Genomic DNA, 17,379 nt, shown 5'->3' with positions numbered 1-17,379 from the left:
GGATTGCTCATGTAAAGAGCGAAAATATTAATTTCTTGATGCTCTGCCCTTTGTGTTCTAGTTATTAGGATATATTTAAAAAAATGTTGCTCTTTTCATTTACTGCATCATCCTTTGTCATCTAGTGTTCGGCCTTTCAATAGCATTTAAAAAAAAAAATTATTTTACTAAAAATAAATATTTGAGGGGGGGCGTGGCCGACCGCTGAAGGAAATGGCCACTTCCTAGAGCGGCTCTGTGGCCCAGGCACCTTCTCCCCAATTATCCGTCCAGATATCCGTCCACTAGCCCAGGCCCTAACTAGCACTGAGTCATCTGGCATTTGGGGCATACCTTGGATCGTTGTCCGCTAGTAGCCCCCTTATATAAAAAAGTGGCAACAGAAGCGAGACCTGTGCAGTGGGGCAAAACCCCGACCTTGGCGGCAGAGGGAAGGTGGTGGTGTGTGGCGATTCGCTCCGGCCCGCCACGTCAATCACCGTAACCGCGGTGCCTGCGGAGTGCCATTTCCTTGGGGAGGGACGAACATGCACTGGCTCTCCTCCTCACCTTGCCAGCAAATATTATTGAGGATGGCATGATCCCTCCAGACCACCTGCTTCATTTGACAACTGATGGGGAAGTGAGACCGCAACAGAGCAAGGAATCTGGGGAGACTGGTGTGGCGCCAGGGCGACTGACTCCGGAATCTGGGGATCACGGTTCGATCCCCGGCTCCGGCAGCAGATTAGCCCAGCACCATGTGACTGTGGGCAATAGCTTGCTTAATCTTCCCGACGGCCCCCAGCGCCTAGAGACCCTTACGGGTGATTGTGCACTTTACAAATGTGGATTATTATTATTATTATTATGTGTGAGTTTCCCCCTCCTCTGTCGCTGAGATGCCAAATCTGGGTGGCGGTGAATAGACAGGAACACACTGATGCGATGCAACAAAACAGCAGAGGCTGCAACGTCAAGAGCACAGCCTAAGCCACACACCAGCTTAATAAAAGGCCTCATCTATTGTGCATTCTTATACCCAGAGGGTTAAAGAGCAGAGCCCAGCTGCAGGTTTCCAGGATATATGCCATCTCTATCCCATGCAGAGATACGTGGGAGAGTCGGGTGATCCTTCCGACCTGTGTGCTGGGTCCCTAACTCTATGGCAGCACTCTACGGACTACGGGTGTACTGGGAGAGCCTATTTTGGGGGACCAGATCACCAACACCGCCCCCCCTAATCCCCCCCCACACATTGCGTCCATCCTCTGGCCTGAGTGTGAGCCAGACATCAATCCAGGGTCAGCCATACTGCAACCTGGTAGCTGGGTCCTTGCGTGCTTAGGTAGGGTGACCTACTCAGGCAGAAACCTGAGTATGTCACCCCACCTGGGTGGGACTGGTGTGTCTGCTGGCAGGCGGTAGCGAGTATTCCAGTGTCCCACTCACCCTGCTTTAATCTAATTACACTTGCCCCACCAGAATGACTTTCGGAAAGAACATGAAAAGTACCCAACAGACCACGTTGGATCAATTCACCCTTCCGAGGTGGCCTGAGATTCTGGAGAGCTCCAGAGAGTGTTTGTCCTCCACAACTCCCCAGGCTTCCGGAGGAGACTCCCTTTCCCTCCATGATATATGGCGACCATACAGGGAGAGTCTGCACTGTACTAGAAGCACTCATGGACACTGTCACAACAGAGGTCTCACTGATGTGGCCAGACCTGTGCAACATGGAGGCAAGAGCCAAGGAGGTGGGGGGGACTCAGCTGCGACCTTGCTCCAGGACACCAGGGCCCTCAAGATCCAGGTTGGCATGCTGCAGGCAGCTAATAAAAAATTTAAGGCGAGACTTGAGGACTAGGAAGGCAGGTCCAAATGCAACATCCTCCTCATTTTGGTGGTCCCTGAACGGGTGGAGGAACTAGCCACAGACCTATTTGTAGAGTATCTTATCCTCATGCACTTCAAACCACAGGGTCTCCCTAAGTTCTTCTTGGCAGAAGGAGCCAACCGAGTGCCAGGCGGACGACCCCATCTGGCCGCCCCACCGAGATCCATCCTTACCTATCTCTTCAATTTCCAGGATCAACATGTGGTGCTCCAAACAGCACGCACTGCTCCACCAGTTATTTATGAGAATACAAACATTATCTTTTTCCCTGATTTTACCCTCCGGGTGCAGAAACAGAGACTTAGCTTTTTGGAAGTTATGAGGGCACTGAGGGAAAAGGGAGTGAAATACTCAATGCTTTTCCCGGCTAGATTGTGAATTGAGTCCAAGGGTAATGCATGTTTTTTACTACACCAAAGAATGCCTGGGAATGGCAAGAGGGATGGCATACAATCTGCGGACCTTACCCCAAGGCGCTGTGAGAGATAAAGGAGCCAATCCCCTTGCAGAGACGACAAACAGAATTGTTTCCCGCACTGGGCTTAGTTGACATTTGGAGAGCACTTAATGCCACCCCAGGGCACACTGGAATCTCTCGCAATTTTTTTTATTTAGAGACGTGTGACACCTGGCGAGAGGAATCTCTGATCATTCCCCAGTATGGGTACGTTACAGCGTCAGGATTACCCGCACTAATAAGACAGTCAATGTAAACCCTTGGTATATCAAAATCCCGGGAATCGGGAAGGGGCTTGTCAAAGCCACAGACCAGTACTTTAGGGAAAATTAACACTTGGTTACTTCGGCTGTGACACTTTGGGAGGCCTATAAGGCGGTGGTAAGGGGGCAACCACTCTCTTTAATAGTGGGACACCGGTGAGACAGGAGAGCAGCAGTGAAGATTCTGGAGCAGGACATTTTGTCCTTGGTAGCGCAACCGGTGGAGGATGGGGGTGATGACATGCGACACACTCTAAACCTCAAACAGGAATACAAAGATCAGGTGGCTGAGTCGGACAGAGCTGCAAACAGGTGGTACAGTACCAGGTGTATGAGATGGGGGACAAAGCAGGGAAACTGCTTGCGTGACTAGATAAGAGAGAGAGCAAATTGATTGGTGGCGACTATATGTTCGGACGAGGGGGAGTATCTCCGTGATCCACAAGCATTGCTGACACATACGGCCACTGAACGCAACTCCCTTGATCCTCTGGCCGATCGTCGGCTCCCATTTCTTGCACCTAAGGAAGTGCAGCTCCTAGACAGTGAGCTTACAGAGGATGAAGTGAAACAAGCGATTAGAGCCATAAACTCGGGTAAGGCAATGGGACCTAATGGTCTGCCAATAAAATTATATAAACTCACAGCACCATACACTGCATCACATCTATTGGAGATGTTGGGAGGAGAGCAGGCGGGTGGCATTCTTCCCAGAGATTAGACGCTAGTTGTTATGCACAAAGAGGGAAGAGCAGTGGAGCAGTGTGCCTCCTACCGGCCTATCTCACTACTAAATGCCCAGGCTAAGATTCTCACCAAACTTTTAGCGCTTCAACTTATTCCCCTCATCTCAAAGCTGTTTCACCCAGACCAGTCTGGATTCGTGCTGGGTTGCAAAACAGCTCTTAATCTTTAACCACTTCATGGAGTACTGGGATGTAAGCATAGAATCCAGGAGGAGGATGCAGGTTTATCCCTTGAAGCGCGCATGGTCTTTGACACTGTTGAGTGGCCGGATTTCTTTGCTGTACTCCGTCATATGGGCTTTGGGCCTCAATTATTATCCTGGCTTTGACTCCTCTACACCGAACCTCTGGCACATTTGGTGGTAAACGGAAGAGTGTCTCAAGTTTTCCCCCTTCAGCAAGGGATCAGGCAAGGGTGCCCCCTATCACCACTTATATTTGTGATAATACCCAGACCCGTGGCAGCCTGGGTCTGAGGAGACCCACTGATTTGGACGGAGAAAACAGAATATCTTTATATGCTGACATTATCCTCCTCTATGTGGCAGTGCTACAGTCCTCCATACCTACCCTGACTATTGAATGTCTTTACTAATTTCACAAGATACTCCAGGTATATAATCAATTTGCCTAAATCTGTGGTCTTTTTACTTTATGGTGCAGTGCGGCATCTACCAAAAGACTGTGAGGCACGAATAGTGACAGATAGGTTCCGATATCTTGGAATCTTCATCACCTCCAGCCCAGACCTCTTTAATGCCAGAAACTTACAGGGCTCATTGGCCCGACTTGAAAGCAATGTCCAACATTGCTGGTCGCTCCCACACTTCTTGCTGGGGAGAGCGACACTTGTCAAAATGATGACTTATTATGCACGTATTACAAAACACGCTGTTCCCTGTGCCTAATACTTATTTCAAAGCTATAGAGGGTGAAATCAGGACCTTACTATGGGATGGAGGTTCCGCACAAATTGCTGTCAGTAAACTGAAACAACTGGGGTCGGGCAACCGCATTACTAAAGCAGCTCCCTTGTGGGACTCCAAACTTTTGGGTATAATGGGGACGAGACACAGCTTTGATAAATGTGACCTACCTGGGTTCTCAAGGGTGGGCGACCTGTTCTCTGGGGCGAAAGTAGTATCCTTCGCTGAGCTACAAGACTTAAAATCTAGCTCCAGCGGAGACACTTGGATACCTGGCGATTCAACACGCCCTACAGGCGACACTACCTGGGGGGAGGTCCTCCCGGAATAGTCACCACTAGAAAGTAGACTCCTAGAGTAACACATCACCTGCTGGGCAATCTTACTCACATACCAAAAACTCATTAATAACTCCCCTGATATTCTTTTACGCCTTTGGGGACGTTGGAAAAGGGTTCTAGAAGACTTGATTGAGGACGACTGGCCAGAGGCCTTAGCATCACCCAGAGAGGTGACCATTAGTACACGTTTCCGTTTAGTCCAGCTCAAGATGCTTCAAAGGGCTTACCTCTCTTGTAATACGATCGCAAAAATGGACAAGGGGATGGATACACTATGTCGCAGATACAGTGGTCATGAGGGAACTTTATCACATTATCTGGGCCTGCCTGATAATTCATTCCTATTAGAGCTCGGTCGTGTCGTGCAAAACTGAGATCTGTGGTGAGAGCCGATCACTCTCAGCCAAATGGCGTCTACTCAACGCGTGGGAGACCACTGACTTGGGGGTGGGCTGATCAGATATGGGAACATAGCGCTTTTTGGGGGGTCGGAGGCTGCACTGACTCTTCTGGACTGGAAGAGGGACATGGATTGGTGTATGGTGGCAGAGAAAACAGTCTATGAGAGCAGAGGTTGCCCCCTGAAGTGGGAAAAGGTGTGGGGCAAATGGAATGTTCTCAGGGGAAATCCATGTACTGCCCCCACAGTAGTCTTTACACTGCATGGTCTATAAAGATGAAGAGCAGGGGATGCCCTGGATGGCGTAAATCTACGATAACCCTTTACTGGAATTGATTTTGAGAGGGATGTTCTATGTGGAAATGTATTGCTTTATTGATATAATGTACAAGAAAGTGGTGTGGTATTGTGTTCTGTACGGCTTTAGACTAATAAAAAGATTTTTTTGAAATGTGGTTGGAGTGCCTCATGATGATGTAGGCTAGGATAGTAGCTTCTAAGGCGCTTGAATGCCGAGGCGTCTTGGCGCTGGGTGTGTGAACAAGGCGCGATTCTGACGTGAGCTCTGGGTAGCTATTTAACCGGAAACAGCCACGTCTTCAGTGATTTCCTGAATGTCATGTTATTTGCTTGCAGTCGCAGGTTGATTTGGTATTTGGTTCCAGAGCTTTGCCACGCAATGTGATAAACGTAGACCCAAAGCTAGCTCAGAATGCTCCACAAGGGAAATGAGATTTCCAGCTTTTATTTCTTTTCTTTTTTTTTCCTTTTTCATATCGTGATTCCCTTTGTTACATCATTCCAAAATGTAAAATATTGATTGTTTGCTTTGTGAGTATGGTGTCAAAGATTGGGAGTCTGAGAGGGATTTGCTCTGTAACATGGGTTTGTACATTGAAACGATGAGCAAAAATGATTTCAGGCCAAAGTCCAAGGCAAAATGGCAACAAAAATGCTTTCATCTAATGGTGTATTCTTAGTAGAAATTTCATTTTTAAAGCTAATGTACAGGTGCATTCATTATAATTGTACCTCCTCAGTGCTTTATACACTCCCTCATTTGTGTTGCTTTCATTTTAGTTTGTGAAAGAAATGGACAACGAAAAACGGATGCGGCTTCTACAGTTTGTCACTGGAACTTGCAGATTACCCGTTGGTGGATTTGCTGACCTCATGGGTATGCAGAGATAACTTTTTCAAGCAGCTGTGGACTCCTTTAACAAACACATTGTAATGTAATGCTTGTTTGAAAAATATATATTTACATTGTTTTATAGATTTACAATTCCATCTTGCAAATTCTAACTACATATACAGAATTGTTTAAAGAAATTCGAAGTTAGGGGGTGAGGGGAATGGCGTAGGACGTAGATTGTTAAAGCTCCTGTAGCATTTGGGCATTAGAGTCTCTAAAAGCTCAACTATTTGCCTGCAATTACATTTGGTGGTGCCAGAACCCCTCCCGGCATCTTGCCTCAACCGCTTTGAGCTGGCGAGCTCGTTGGAGGGCAGCTTGGATTGACTGTAAGACCCTTCACTGCCTCTTGAGCACACTTGATGCCCCCTGCTCTTACTGATCAGCTGCACCATCTTGCCGTGGGACGTTCTGGGTCGGTGCTTCTGTCGGGGAGAGGCTTGGGCTGACTAGAGGTTATCAGCCATGTGACGTCCCTCCCTCGCCTGCTCCCTGCTGAAAGAGCTCACGCACTGAGCCAAGCTGGGAGTGGTGGGATGTGGCTCCTGCTCGGCGCCTCGCCGGATCCCTGATCTCCGCGGGGAAGCCCCGCTGGAGACCCACACGTTGGTCGCGGTTGCCTTGGGCATGGTCTGCCCTTTCGGGTAAGGACTTTACACTGACCGCAAAGTCTGACCACCTGCTGGCCCTCTGGGCCCTCGCCATTTGTAGACACAGTGGGGGTATGGACTGCGGCTGCCACAGCTGTTGCAAATTTCTGGATGGGCCACATCCCTCCCGCAAGCACCAGAAGCGTGGTGAGTAGAGTGCACTGCCTGGACCAGGGCAGGGACAGCCTCTGGGGCCCCTACTTTTCATGTCCATGTTGCTCATCGGCTCCTGTCCTGCTATGGGCATCCCTGACCCCTTCAATCCCCTCCCCCCTCTTCAATTTTTGCACTGCTCTCCCCTGCGCCTGGAGTTAGGGCAGGGGAACTCCCCGGTTGCCAGCTGTGCCCTTCATGGCCCAGGCCTTTTCTAGTTGTACCTTGGCTTTGGGGGCCGGTGCCTCCATCACTGGGTAGTCTGTGTGTTCTTAGAAATGTGAAGTGCGTTCAATTGGAAATTGATTGCATCCCTAGGGGCACACAAATAAGGAGATATTTCCTAATTCAATGCTTGAAAAATGTTCATAAAGCTGAGTTGAAGATAATGAAATCCAAATTTATTGTTTCATATTTATGATTTCATACTTGTAGTTGTATTAATTCTTCATACAATGGTTCGTTATTAATCCATACATTATGGTTGTTAGCTCCAATGCATTTCGGGCAACCGCCCTTCATCTGGGAGCATATCTACAAGAAACGACATAATATCTGTTTACTAATACAGTACCTTCTAAGTATATAGATACAAGCAAAAAAGTAATGCAAAACGGTCAAATGAAGCAAAACAGTCCCCAAAGTGGAAATGTGTGGTGTGCAAAAGGTGTAAACGTGCTCAGAAAACATGCAATGTGACGGGGTGTATGGCTCTCGAGGATGAGAACGAGACTTACTAGGCTTGACGGCTCTGGGTACTCAAAGCGCCAGATCTAAAACAAAAATGGGGGTGATAAACGCAAAGTTAAACCATTGACATAAATGGCTGTAAAGAAATAATGCGGATTCGGACTGACTAGGCTATAAGCAATACTCACGGGGGAAGTTTTAATGTTGTAGCGTGGGCTCCACTTCGGAATTCCACTGTGTATGCGGTTTGTTGCGCGAAGCTGGTTAACGGAGTGGCGGAAATCGGCTAGTCTAAAGGGAAAACGAAGTCACGTGTACAAGTCACGTGATCGGGATGATTCAAGGAAGTAGAAAGTGGACTGCGAGATGGGTCGAAAATACTTGTAAATGGGAGTGATACAGTGAAAACGGAAGAACCCGGAAATTCAATCAGTGAGTGGGGGGATGAACAGAGTGTTGAGTACACAAGTGTGAAAAAATAAACAAACGAGGTCATGAACATGAAATCGGGTAAATGAAAATGCAATGAATCTAATAACACGATCAAGTTAATGTACAGAACTAATGGTGCCCAAACTCGGGCTACTGGAAATCAAGAACAGTATTATAGCGAGGAAGAGCACTATTTTACAGGTAACAAGAAAATTCTATACGATCATTAGTCCATGTGGCTTGATGGCATTAAGTTTGTAAATCAAATAATTCTCTCGATGGAGTAGATATTTACTATTGTCTCTTCCTTCAACCTTCTGGACCACTTCTAGCACCATAAACTTAAGTTGAGAAATATTATGGTTCATCTCTATGAAATGATTTGCCACTGATGATTTGAGGTTCTTTGTCCTTATGTTCGATTTATGTTCATTGAGACGGGTTTTCAATTTACGCTCAGTTTTACCTATATAGATTTAACCACAAGGGCATTTCAATGGGTAGACAACATTAGTCGTGTCACAAGTGGCTGTGACGTTCAGTGCGATCTCTTGACCCTTCATTGGGTGCATCACCTTGTTTCCCGGGATTATGTTATTGTAATTATTGCAATTACTGCATGGTCTAGTGCCTCGCGTCAGGATGTCCGTTACGTTTATTTGTTGTTGAAGAATTTCTCCCAAATCTTTTCCTCGTGTGTAGGCAAATAGAGGTTGGTGATCAAAGATGAAAGAAAAGAATAGGGGGGTCTAAGGGAATTATTTTACCGACCCTGCCTTGCTATCATCCCTTAATACAATGAATACCAACAATGAGGATAGCAATGGGTCAAGAGATTTTTACACTATCTAAAAAATCTTTCGTGTATATTCAGGGTACCACCGCTCAATCAACTGGAGGCATACTGTGGTGAAACAATATTCCCATCAGTTTACCAACCTGTACCGCCCTACATCATTTGGGATCCTTCGCCATGAAGGAAAGTGGTTTTACCCACAGTAGATTAGGCAGGTAGTAGCCAAGTCCTATCTAGTGTCTAACTGCTCAGTAGGGTGTATAACTGGCATCAAGAGGTAAACTGAATAACAGTGCAAAATGTGAAAAATAATGAGTGCTAAGTGTCAGTATATTAAAATCGGGTAGTAGGAATGGAAATGCAATTTTATTAATTCCTACCCACTCCCAACGATTAAAAACAGTACATAGTAGTGTTAACAAATAACTACCAGAGTTGGTTTGTGGTCGACATGTTTCTGCATTAAATAAGGAGCCAATTGGTCTCTTATTGCTTCATCAGGACCATCATTTTTGCTACTGTATAGAGTGAATGGTGATTAGAAAAAATGAAAGTAATATCACCTGAAATTCGCCTGTAGTGATGATTCAGGATCACCCAATGTAAATGAACGAATATACAAAAAAGAGAGAATACACAGAAAATACTTTAGACAGTGAACATCCATATGCAACAAGTGCATCAATTTACATTTGCCAACTCTTTTCTTGGTCAAAAAGAGGTTCTCTCCAAATAACCTTATAAACACCATATTACTATTATGGCACGAGTGAATTGTTTGTAATTATCACTCACCTAATTGTTAGGGAATGTATACTCCACCTCACCCGGCTACAGCTCAGGTAAAACGGGGCACCGCTCTATTAGAAGGGGAGTAAACATAGGGGAAGGACTAGGCGCTACTTTATATACATACGTTATAACTCAACTAGAAGAATTACTACTGTGTTCTGAAAGTGTTCTATCGGTACACTCAACTTAGGACTGCTCATGTGTCCCATCAATATGCATAGGGTTATCCATGAGCAGCCGTTTGTCAATAGGAGCCGATTCCATTTGATATACTCGGTTAAAAACTTCAGGGGACCGAGCGTGTTGGCCAAACTATTCAAACTGTTCCTAGCAAGACACGGCAAGAGAAAGAAGAATCCGATCGAGCGTGAATTAAACAGGGCTCGATCGGATTCTTCTTTCTCTTGCCGTGTCTTGCTAGTAACAGTTTGAATAGTTTGGCATTCTGGCATTAAACACGGAAATAGCCTCGGCTGAGGTTTAATTAAATAGCGAGGGGAAAAATGAATAGAAGAAGATAGCGCAACATCTACAGGCTGATTATTGCCCGCATTCTAGCGTCTTACCAACACGCTCGGTCCCCTGAAGTTTTTAACCGAGTATATCAAATGGAATCGGCTCCTATTGACAAACGGCTGCTCATGGATAACCCTATGCATATCGATGGGACACATGAGCAGTCCTAAGTTGAGTGTACCGATAGAACACTTTCAGAACACAGTAGTAATTCTTCTAGTTGAGTTATAACGTATGTATATAAAGTAGCGCCTAGTCCTTCCCCTATGTTTACTCCCCTCTCTTCCCTTCTAATAGAGCGGTGCCCCGTTTTACCTGAGCTGTAGCCGGGTGAGGTGGAGTATACATTCCCTAACAATTAGGTGAGTGATAATTACAAACAATTGGCTCGTGCCATAATAGTAATATGGTGTTTATAAGGTTATTTTGAGAGAACCTCTTTGTGACCAAGAAAAGAGTTGGCAAATGTAAATTGATGCACTTGTGGCATATGGATGTTCACTGTCTAAAGTATTTTGTGTGTATTCTCTCTTTTTTGTATATTCGTTCATTTACATTGGGTGATCCTGAATCATCACTACAGGCGAATTTCAGGTGATATTACTTTCATTTTTTCTAATCACCATTCACTCTATACAGTAGCAAAAATTATGGTCCTGATGAAGCAATAAGAGACCAATTGGCTCCTTATTTAATGCAGAAACATGTCGACCACAAACCAACTCTGGTAGTTATTTGTTAACACTACTATGTACTGTTTTTAATCGTTGGGAGTGGGTAGGAATTAATAAAATTGCATTTCCATTCCTACTACCTGATTTTAATATACTGACACTTAGCACTCATTATTTTTCACATTTTGCACTGTTATTCAGTTTACCTCTTGATGCCAGTTATACATCCTACTGAGCAGTTAGACACTAGATTGGACTTGGCTACAACCTGCCTAATCTACTGTGGGTAAAACCACTTTCCTTCATGGCGAAGGATCCCAAATGATGTAGGGCGGTACAGGTTGGTAAACTGATGGGAATATTGTTTCACCACGGTATGCCTCCAGTTGATTGAGCGGTGGCACCCTGAATATACACAAAAGATTTTTTAGATAGTGTAAAAATCTCTTGACCCATTGGTGATCAAAGATACCTTTAAAATCCAGTTCTAGTTTTAACATTGGCCAATGTTTCAGTACAATGTTTTTGAACAAAGGGCTGACATTTGAAAACTTGGACACAATTACTGTCCTATCACATTGTTGTTTCGTTGTGGGTTGTAACAGATCTGAGCGATTCAAAGCAGTGAACTGGATTTTTGCAGAATTTATCAAGTGTTCTGGGTATCCTCTTTCACGAAATCTGTCAGCCATTTCCTCAGTACGTAAGGTTGCTTTATCAGGGTCTGAGGTGATCCTTTTCACTCTCAACATTTGAGATTTTGGAAGGTGTCTTTTCAATGATCCCTGGTGAAAACTAGAATAATGCAGAACGTTGTTGCGGTCAGTGGGCTTTCGATATATATCAGTTGAAATATGGTTGTCATGTAATTCAATAAGGACATCCAAAAAGGTTATAGATTTAGGGTCAATGGTCCAAGTGAATTGAATGCGTTGGTCCACTGAATTTAAGGTAATCAGCGCTTGTTCAAGGCTTTCCCTAGAATCTTTCCACAAGATAAATAGATCATCGATGTAGCGAGCATACATTTTTAAATGTGTACTCCAATTTGTATTGGACAAGATATATTTGTTTTCGTAATCTCCCATGAATATATTAACGTACACTGGAGCTGCGCAATTACCCATGCTCGTGCCCACCAATTGTAGGTACCAATCATTTTCATGCTTGAATCGAGTCGATGCAGCTTCTAGCAGACCGGGTACACCCCCGGCCATTCTCACCTGGGTTCACTTTTTCCAAGACAAAGAAACTGTGCCCTGGGCATCAAGGGGTAAAGCGGACTAGTGTTTCGTGGCCACACTGTACAGATCTGCCAGAATCTCTCTCCACTGATTCTAAAGAACCGACGGGACTTCAAGCCAGTGACTGAGCACTTACGTATCCAGGGTATCAAATATCAATGGGCCCATTCCTTTGGAATGCTTGTTCCCTGGAACAGAAAACAAAGTACAGTCCGCTCCTTCACGTAGGACAAGATGCTTCTCAGCCTTCCAGAGACCTCTCCCAGCAGAGACACCATGCCCTCACTTGCTACCCATCCGGCCTCCTGGTGACCTAATGGCACACAGTCCAGTGATGCGTGCACACTGCACCAGTAAGGCTGCACAAGACTCGCACTCTGCGAAAGCGGACATTATTGCGTATCACCAAAAGATGCGGACAGAGCACACCCATTCCTCTGTTGAAGACATTTAACATGAGCAGAGTATGTACATATCTCTCTCCTGATCTGCTTCCGACACTCACCAGCCAGCTGAATAAGAGCCCATTTGGCAGAGCTCAGTACTCGGACTCCAGAGGCCTACCTGTTGTATTTGAAGTTTTCCTTCTTTTCTATTACAGGACTAACTCTCCACACAATCTACTCTCCGGAGTTGCTCCTGAGCTGCCGCCCCCTCTGAGGTTACACCTCGAAAGGATCTGGTAATCTTTTCCTGACCCTTAATGGAGTGGTCCGAAAGATTGAGCCCTCTTGGCCCCTTTAGTTACCCCCTGTACATTCCCACATCCATGCCCTCCCTGTTCGGTACCTCTGCTACCTATTGTGTCTTTGCAGCGCTGAGGGGATGACTCTCCACTAAAAATCACTCACAAGATGATTGTCTGTCTCCCTAGAAGTGTGCTGATAGTTCTACCCCTTACATGGGTACCGCACATGATCTGAAATTGCTCCTCTCAACGTCCAGGGGCTCAACACCCTCAGCAAACGACACCAGGTTTGATGCTACCTCATACAAAACAATCCAGATGTTATTCTGTTACAAGAGACCCACCTGCTTCTAACTGATAATCACCGCATGGCTCATCCTGGATAACTGCTTTAATACTGGGCATACACTGATTCTAAAGTTCTAGGCGATGCTATACTTTGTAAAAGGGGTTTTTACACCAAAGCTGTTAAAATTACTAGGGACCAGGGCAGGCGATTCCTCACTCTTAACTGTGGAGAGGGGTAGAGACATGCTAACGTTCCTTAATCGCTATGCCCCGAACCAAGTGCAGGACGCATTCATATGACAGACCCTCTCAGAACATCTAAGGCTTGTCAGGCGACATTATAGTGGGTGGTGATTTCATCTTAGTCTTTGACCCCAACCTCAACAGAAACACAGCACACATACAGGGCACGGTAGCTGTATCTGAGGTACTTAGGAAGGAGCTCTGAGATGCAGGTATGGTTGATGCCTGGTGGCACTTGAACCCCTCTATGAAGGATTACTCCTTCTAATCCCATGTACACTTATCTTACCCCCGTATCGACTCTCTCTTTGTCACCTCTTCCATACTGAGTGCTCTCACATCTGTGCAGATCTTTGATATCTCCATTTCAGACCACACGCTCCCCTCCCCTCCCCCTTCAGCTCTTTAGAGATTCTGTTGACCGGGCAGCTATAAAGGACGCCATCACTGAATACTTCACACTTAACTCACTGCGCAACATCTTCTCCCACATCCTCTGGGATGCGTTTAAAGCTAAAATCTGCGGCCCAGCTCACCTTTTGACCAGGTGAGCTGGGCCTTCCTGTTTCCATCGCCAGGGCCAGAGAGGCTTGCTTGTTCAAAGCAAAGCTTACAGAAGATATTCTCGCTCTAGAACGCACTGATAAGCAGCGTCCTACACTGTGGGCCAGGCGACAATTGACTATTCTACAGGACCAGCTTCAGGCACGTCGGGTTATAACAAGGCTGAGCGCGCCCTCCTCGCCCTCAAACAAAAGTATTACGAGGGTGGGGACATGGAAGGTTCTCTCCTAGCACGTAGGCTGCGCCACCAACACGCTAGTCCCACCATTGGGAAAATCCTGACAGGCGAGTCTAACTGGGTTAGCAGGGATGCAGACAAGCAGGAGGCTTTACATGCCTTCCACCACTGCTTTTATATCTCCAGGGGAGAGGATCAAACTAAGAGGTCTTCCTCCCAAACGCGTACTGCTGGCGCCCACTCCTCTCGCTCTATGCTTGGTAAGGGCGCCTGGCAGTCGCTTCCTCAATTCCCCCCTTTTCCAGGAGTTGGAGCGACTCGTGCTCAAAATGGAGGCTTATTCTGAAGCACTCAAGTCTTACTTTAGGTCGCCCCCTCTCCCTGGAGCGCTTTCGGGCCCCAAAGAGGTGGAAGACACTCATGTCAGGTCATTGCTGTCAGATTCTTCCTCGGCACCGGCTGTGTGCATCGACTCCGGTTCCGACGGGGCGCGGCCCAGTGTGTCCTCCCAGTCGCCCGTCTAGTCCACCCCTTAAGCCTTCGCATAGCCCTGAGCGGCTTCCTGTTTCGAGATCGGAGGCAGCGCCAAGCCCCGATGCTTGGCTCGATGCCTGGCTTGCCCAAACATGCACATTTTGCCGTGGGATCGACTTTGGACGGCGTCCAGGTCGAGTCCCCTCTGGAGGATGTCGACGTGACTCAGACACGGAGTCGATCGATGCCGGTACCGACGTCGATTCCTCTTCCTTTGGTTGAGGTTGTTGCTCCTCCCGACTCTTTTGGCAGAGAAAGGTCTCCTACACGGCGTCGGTCGACACCGGAACTAGCAATTACGCCTCCTACTTTAGAACATGATGCTTCCCTGGACTCCCCAGATCAAGGGCCCATGGTGCAAGTACCCAGTGTTGACTGGCCTTCGGGTCAGTCTCCGGCTCCTCCACTCCATATCTCTACTGGCAGGATTAGTCTTCAGCCGTCTCCTACCAACGGTTTGTTATCACCTACACAGATGGCTACTGAATCTAGTACTGCCTTCACGCGCGCTATTCATGGGGTGGCTGCTGTACTCTGCTTTCAGCCTCCTATGGTGCCTCTACTTTCCGATCCTCTATTGGATCTGCTCCATTTGGAGCCTATCGAGGTAGAGCCTTTGCTAACCTTTGGGGACTCTTTATTTGACATCCTGCGTGGCACTTGGTCCAGACCCTCTTCTAGTGACCCTGTTGATCAGGATATTGCTCGTAGGCACCGCCCTGCTCCGGATGATCCTCTTTGCCTGTCTCTTCACCCAACAGCTCAGGGCCTAGTTGTTCAGGTAGCTTTTAATTTACAGTCTTCACCCACATTGTCATTGTTACCAGGGAGTCTAGGTGGCTGGATGATTGTGGTTGCCGGCTTTTCGCCTGTGCCACCGCACGCGTCCGGGCTTTAAATACGGCCTGTGTGTTTGCACGCGCATCCTCAGCTCTTTGGGACTCAGTTGCAAACCTTCTCTCTTCTGTTCCAGAGAGCCATGGACAGAATTGCTTTGTCTAATGCTGCATGGCAGGAGCATGGCACAATTGTCCCTAAGGTCTTCCCTTAATGCAACTGAGGCTATGGGACGGGTCCTTGCTCGCGCTGTGGCTTTACGCAGCCATGCTTGGCTCCGCGACAGTGTCTTCCCTGATCATATTCGGGATGCCCTCAGAGATCTGTCGTTCAATGGGGTGGATCTTTTTGACCGCCACGTGGATTCGGCGGTCTCCCTTCTCTTGTCTGGGCTGCAGTAAATCTTGGTAACATATTCTATGCCTCCTTTTACGGCTATTGCTCGTGGGCCTCGTCCTGCTCCGGGTGATCCACTATGCCTGTCCACTCACCCTACGGCATAGGGACTCGTTGTTCAAGCCCCCTTTAACTTAGTCTTCATCCGCCGTGCCATTATTTCATCCCACTAGGGAGTCTAGGGGGCTAGATGACGCGTGGGCCCGCCACATCTTTGCCTCTACCAGTGCTGGTATCCGCGCATTGAATACTGCGCGTGTGTTCACACATGCATCTTCGACCCTTTGGGACTTGGTCGAGAACCTTCTCCCTTCTGTTCCAGAGGAACCGCGGTCACAGTTGCTTCGGCTTCTGCTTGATGTCAGGGGAATGGCGCAATTTTCGCTCCGTTCATCCCTTGATGCCACTGATTCTGTGGGACGAGCTCTTGCTCGATCTGTGGCTTTACGCCGCCATGCATGGCTGCGCGACAGTCGTTTCCCGGATAATGTTCAGGATGCCCTCAGAGATCTACCATTTAATGTGTGGACCTTTTTGATCCTCACACGGATTCGGCAGTCTCCCGGCTCTTGTTCGGGTTGCCATAACTTTTGCACGATTCTCGGCCTTATTTTATTACACCTCTATCACACGTGTAGAGTAGGTTCCCCGGTTGCTGTCCATGGCTGTTCAGCCTTCTCTGATTTGTTAAATTTCAACCGTATGGCTGGTTTGCCCAAGGTTGACACTTACCCTATGTGGGGTATGTGCGGGTGCTAGGCGTCTGCCTTTGCCTTAGTATTCTCCTATGGAGTATTCCTCGCAGACATCCTTCGGGGAGTCCCTCCCTGGCTTTTCTCCTGCGATCCTATAAGCATCGCTCTATCGCACTTCAGGTGCCTTTGGTCCCTCTTGTCTGTAGTGCTCTTTCCTTGCTTTGCGGCTCACACCTTCTCCGCCGCTGTGCGGCAATGCTTAGTACTATTAGTACAGACTTGGGCATGCAGCCCTTCTTGGGCTCGTTCTCCAAGATACTAGATTAGCATTTATATCTCAGCTGTATGTGGCCTCTTTTCTCACCACTTCTACAGCGTTTTTTTCCACATTCCCTGTTGCCCCGCTTAAGTGTTTCCACTCTTCTGCTTGGATCATACTGTGATATTTCATGGGGCGTATTTCTTCGGAATACTTGCTTCTTGTGATTCGGGGCACTTACATTGATCCTGACTGTTTCCGCTGTCATGCCTGGTTCTCTCCCACCTAGCTTGCAGGGGACCGTGGTTCCTTCCGGGCAAGGGAAGGATGTTGCTTATTACCTTATCTAGTTTCTTTCATTCTCTTCTGAATCTGCTCTGTCTTGCACAGAGGATGCATGCCGGCTCTTTCCTTCATGCGGTGTCCGTGGTCACTGACCCGGTCTGTTTGTGCCACCACCTCTAAGTGGTGCCCGTCTGCCTGGTGCCACTTTTGTGCGTTGCCCTCTTGATCTCGTGCACATCTGAGCTGCTCCCGCTGCCCTGC

The 17,379-nt window shown here is 47.2% G+C and overlaps 1 protein-coding gene across 2 annotated transcripts in view; it reads left to right on the top strand.

Moving 5' to 3' along the window:
• Positions 1–17,379, top strand: part of ITCH (itchy E3 ubiquitin protein ligase) — a 981,537-nt gene that overhangs the window by 903,509 nt on the left and 60,649 nt on the right. For both annotated transcript variants that reach the window (XM_078652175.1, XM_078652176.1), the window contains exon 22: positions 6,090–6,186. In XM_078652175.1, the coding sequence (XP_078508301.1) occupies positions 6,090–6,186 (97 nt within the window). The remainder of the gene's footprint in view (positions 1–6,089; positions 6,187–17,379) is intronic.

This window comes from Lissotriton helveticus, chromosome 7, assembly GCF_964261635.1.
Source record: "Lissotriton helveticus chromosome 7, aLisHel1.1, whole genome shotgun sequence".
Taxonomy (NCBI): domain Eukaryota; kingdom Metazoa; phylum Chordata; class Amphibia; order Caudata; family Salamandridae; genus Lissotriton; species Lissotriton helveticus.
Note: the sequence above shows the minus strand (reverse complement) of the source record. Positions and strands in the feature narration are given on the sequence as shown.